Here is a 4,491-nt window from a genome sequence, read left to right on the forward strand (position 1 = left end):
ACTTAGTGTGTGTAGGTTTAGGTGGAGGGGGGGGGGGGGGGGGGGGGTTTGGCGAGAAGGTTACCCTGGTAGAAGTATTTGCTTTCTATAGAAACTGCAAATATCTATAGAAAATTTGAAAATAGAAATTTTTCTATTTCCGAAAATTTTGTCCAAAATTAAAAAAGAAAATTGTTTTATCTAGATGTGCAGCGCCTCGGAAGAACCTCTTCTCATTCCCTTTTGGTGGCTGGACTCCCTGCACTGGATCTCCTATAATGCACGGTGTGCAGAGACTCCCATGTTGCGTGTCCCTCCCCCCCCCCTTCAAATGTGTTACCCCCATTTTACAGGCAGCAAACTGAGGCATAAAGAGGCAAAGCACCTTGCCGTAGGCTAGACAAGAAGGCTGCGGTGGAACTGAGAAGTGGGACTGGCTCTTCCAAGTCTGCGGGGTGGCACAGTAACTGTGGGCAATCGTCCCTGTCCCCCTGAGTACTGATGTGTAAGGCGTGCCAGGATGAGCGTGTGCTGCTTGGGTAACACAACCAGATTAGGAACTTCTTTATTATGACAGGTAGCAAAAAAGTAGCCCAAATTAGCTCAGAAATCCTTTTCCCTTCTAATATATGACTTTCCCTTTATTATATGATAGTGTCACCCGGTGGTGATGAAATCAGGGCGGATATCATGTGGCATGGTTAAAGGTCTTAGGCAATTATATTATTGGTCTTTTTTTGTCTTTTTTGGTGGTCAGACTTCTAGCTGTAAATAAATAGCAGTTGAAATGCAGCAGCTGAAATCTTGTGTCGTTTGAATAAGAGTCTTTGTGGCAGGGAACAGGCGGGCTCCTCGGTTAATTAAATCAGGAACATACAGTACTGTACTCTCCAAGGGTCAGGGAACAAAAAGGAGGGCTACATAATAAGTAGCAAACTGTCCTTTCTACCCCTTTTAACTCAACCCCTGGGAGCTGCATTTAAAGCAGCACTGTCAAGATAACCTTCACGGGTGGGTTTTTTCCCCCCCATTCTCTCTCTTCAAATTAACACCACCTTTTAGGTTATGAAAGCTGAAAGAATTCTACAATATTGAATTTCCTTCTCACTTTTTCTGCTCCTTGGATTTGACTTCGTCGGTATAACCTGGACCGGTTTTGTGCACCTGTGTAATGTATACCAGAAGCTGGAGATGTAACTGCCCGCACATAGTGGGTGGTATCGGAGCAGTCCGAGCGAGGGACAACCCCGGGAGAAGTTGCAGACAGATGGCACATATCCCAGCGTGACTTGTACCCCATTTTGCCCCCCCCGGAGTAATTCTGCCCTGTATTTGAGTAAGTTGCATTGGCGATGAGCTGCCCTTGGTGTCTGCTCCTTCTGTAGGCCAGGGTGGAGGCACCTGCCGCTGGGATAAATGTGCTGTTCTTCCCGGTTGCTGGCGAGGCAGATCCAGCATGGAGGCATGCCTCTGCATACCCATAGTTAGTCGTGGTTGTGCGTCCAGGGAAGGGAGGGCAAGAGAAGGAACTAAATAGCCAGCAGGAGTTAGGGAACGACTTCAGAGCCTTTCACCTGCAAGCTGCTGGTTCAAACAGTGTGCAGATGGACAGCCTTCCCTGTGCAGCGAGTTCGTGGTCTCGGTTCAGTGTCTTCGTGTCTGGGTCACATCTCAGCAAGCCGCCCCCAGTGTCGGGACCTTCACTGGGTCAAGGGGCAAACGAGCCTTGGAAGATAAGCTCCTGTCTCATGCCAGCACCTGATTGAGGTCCATTAGCCACCCAACACAGGGAAACTTGGGATGCTGTTGCATGGGGGAGCCTGTCTCAGGGGATTGGGAGGGCAGTCTGGCATCTGATGGCTTTAAATGAAAAGCAGGCGTGGCTTGCTGCGAAGGGCCTGCAGGTAAGGTCCTACGAGGAGAGATTGAAGGACCTGGACCTCTTCAGCCTCTGCAAGAGAAGGCTAAGAGAGGGTCTTGTGACCAACTACAAATTTCTCGCGGGGCAGCAAGGAATAGGAAGTGCTCCATTTACCAGAGTGCCCCTCGGGGTAAGTAGAAACTCGATGAAGCGCCCACCGCTCAACACCAGCCTGACAGCTTTTCTTTTCTGTTTTCCGCTGCAGGATGTCGGGCTCTTGGAGTATCAGCATCATTCCCGGGACTACACTTCCCACCTGTCACCTGGATCTATCATGCAGCCCCAGCGGAGGAGGCCTTCCTTACTGTCCGAATTCCAGCCAGGGAACGAAAGGTAAGGAGAGCGTCCTGCCCCGGAGCTCCTCTCCAGGTGTCTGCAAGAGCCCTGGCTCTTTGCTAGTTAATCTTCGCCCAGTTAACGTTTGCTTTGAAGACGGAGAGAGCTCTGTAAAGATCTAAGCGATATTGTTATTAGCTCCATGTGTTCCAGCCATGGTTATTGTGCTGGATCACACACTAGTTCTCCCCACCGAGCCCCGTAGAATCCAGTCCCCGAACAGCTCCGTGCCAAACATGTGGAAGAAAGAGCCCGGTGTGTCCGAGGCTCTCCTGACCGGTTGCGGCGCACGCCAATGCCTGCCAGGGGTCACGGGGTCTCTGAGCTATTGCTTTGCATTCCCCCCGTGTGCACGAGCTGGAGGAATCTGCTGACTGTGCGGCCTAGAAAACCGTAGGGGTACAGGCTGCGCGCCCCTACCCCTGAGCCAGATTGTGAGCTCAGCCACTCCAGTTGCAATGAGTGATTTACCAGCCCATCCCCTTCACTTAGCTCTTTCATTAGGTACTGGCTAATTTTAAAATAAAAAACAAACACTAAAAAACCCCCCACTTTTTATTATAATACTTGCATGAAGCAGTGAGTGGACTCGATCAGCTGGGTTGGTTTTTCATCATGGAAAAATGAATGCAATATTGTTGGTTTTGGCCTCGAACTCCAAGATGCTGAAGGAACGAGTTACGGGAATGAGACGTGCCTCTTTCCATTATTCGCCTCGGCTTCCTCTTGCTTCGTCTTCCCTCTTGTTTCATTCTTTCTGCCTTGCACTTGCATCTTTCTTTGGACTGTTTCTCCCCTGGCCCCACTCAATTTGCCAGCTTGCCCACGATCGCATGCCCTGATAACCCCCGGGAGAGTCTGCCGGGGGTCCTCGAAGCAGCTGGGTGGCCAGATACACTGCAGATGCACTCCCTGCAGGGGCTAACCATTTTGAGAGCCAGCACTCCGGTGCTCTGTTTCACTGCACTACACCACTTACTCCATTTCACAGTTTCTCTTCTGCATTTGATGAGAAGTGGTTTGGGAAAAAATAGCCTGGAAAAACAATGTGCATCACAGAACAATAGAATTATGCAAAGCAGACTTTGACTCTTGTATTAACAGGCTGGGTCCACCTAAGAATAAACCGCCCCAAGTCACTTGAGCCCTTAATTGTGGCTAGATGAGAACTAAGTCTCTGCTTCTCCAAAATTGGTCATGATCTCGGGTTCTCAGACTCGCCCCTTTGTGAGTGCCATCAAGTGTAAAGCTACCGTTGCGCCACATTTTGGCCAGAAATGGTAAAATCCCCTGTTTCTCTGGCATGACGGGGTCTGCCTGGTGATGAGGCAGAAACAAGTAGCGAGGATTGAGAAACGGAAGGCAGGCGCCAAAGTTTTGTGTTCGCTGTCTCCGTGACGTGCTCGCTTGCGGCGTGGGTTGAATGCAGGCCCCAGATAATCGTGCAAAGAGGCAGTATAATTTCTGATGACTAATAATCCTTCTTTGTGTCCGGCATTGTTTTGACTTGCTCCGATTTCTCGGTGCTAATTTCTCCAGAGGGTGAGGCGTCACAGTTAAGCTAGAAGCAAGCTGAACAGAGGTGTTCATATGAAACCTGTTGAACTTGGAAGGCAGTGGGCAAGCAGCATCCAGATACAAACAGCACTGGACTTTGCGTTTTTCTTAGATGCGCTGATGAGGTTACATAAAAAGCGGAGCCAACTCTCTCTCATCTTTTTGCCTTCATCAGCGAGCAAGCCTCACAACACCCGATGGCTCTGGGAGCCACATGCCTTATGCTGTCACACGTCCTGCATGACCTGGGCATTGTGGCATCTTGCTCAGATGCATCATGCGCTAGCTGTTTTTCTTATTGCCAGCCCCATGAAAGCCGAGGCATTAAACAGCAGGCTATCCAGTCCTGCATGCATTTGCACAACCAAATAGCAGCTGTGGGCCTTCTGACCCAAGTTTGCTGATGACACTAAGATGTGGGGCGAGGTGGACGCACTTGAAGGGAGAGAGAGGCTGCAAATAGATTTAGACAGACTACAAAAGTGGGCAGATGAGAATAGGATGGGGTTAAATGTAGACAAATACATGGTGCTGCACCTTGGGAGAAGGAATCCACAGCGCACATACAGGCTGGGGAGCTCCCCTCTTGAAAGCACAGAGGCTGAAAGGGATCTCGGAGTCATTATTGACTCCAAGATGAACACGAGCCGCCAATGCCAGACCGCAGCCAGCAAGGCCAGCCATACCTTGTCATGCAT

The 4,491-nt window shown here is 49.9% G+C and overlaps 1 protein-coding gene across 25 annotated transcripts in view; it reads left to right on the plus strand.

Annotated features, from left to right (window-relative positions):
• The window catches only part of NCOR2 (nuclear receptor corepressor 2), a 276,099-nt gene that overhangs the window by 52,778 nt on the left and 218,830 nt on the right, over nucleotides 1-4,491 (plus strand). For all 25 annotated transcript variants that reach the window (XM_025197842.1, XM_025197845.1, XM_025197875.1 and 22 more), the window contains exon 3: nucleotides 2,106-2,233. In XM_025197842.1, the coding sequence (XP_025053627.1) occupies nucleotides 2,106-2,233 (128 nt within the window). The remainder of the gene's footprint in view (nucleotides 1-2,105; nucleotides 2,234-4,491) is intronic.

Source organism: Alligator sinensis, unplaced genomic scaffold, assembly GCF_000455745.1.
Source record: "Alligator sinensis unplaced genomic scaffold, ASM45574v1 scaffold628_2, whole genome shotgun sequence".
Classification (NCBI taxonomy): domain Eukaryota; kingdom Metazoa; phylum Chordata; order Crocodylia; family Alligatoridae; genus Alligator; species Alligator sinensis.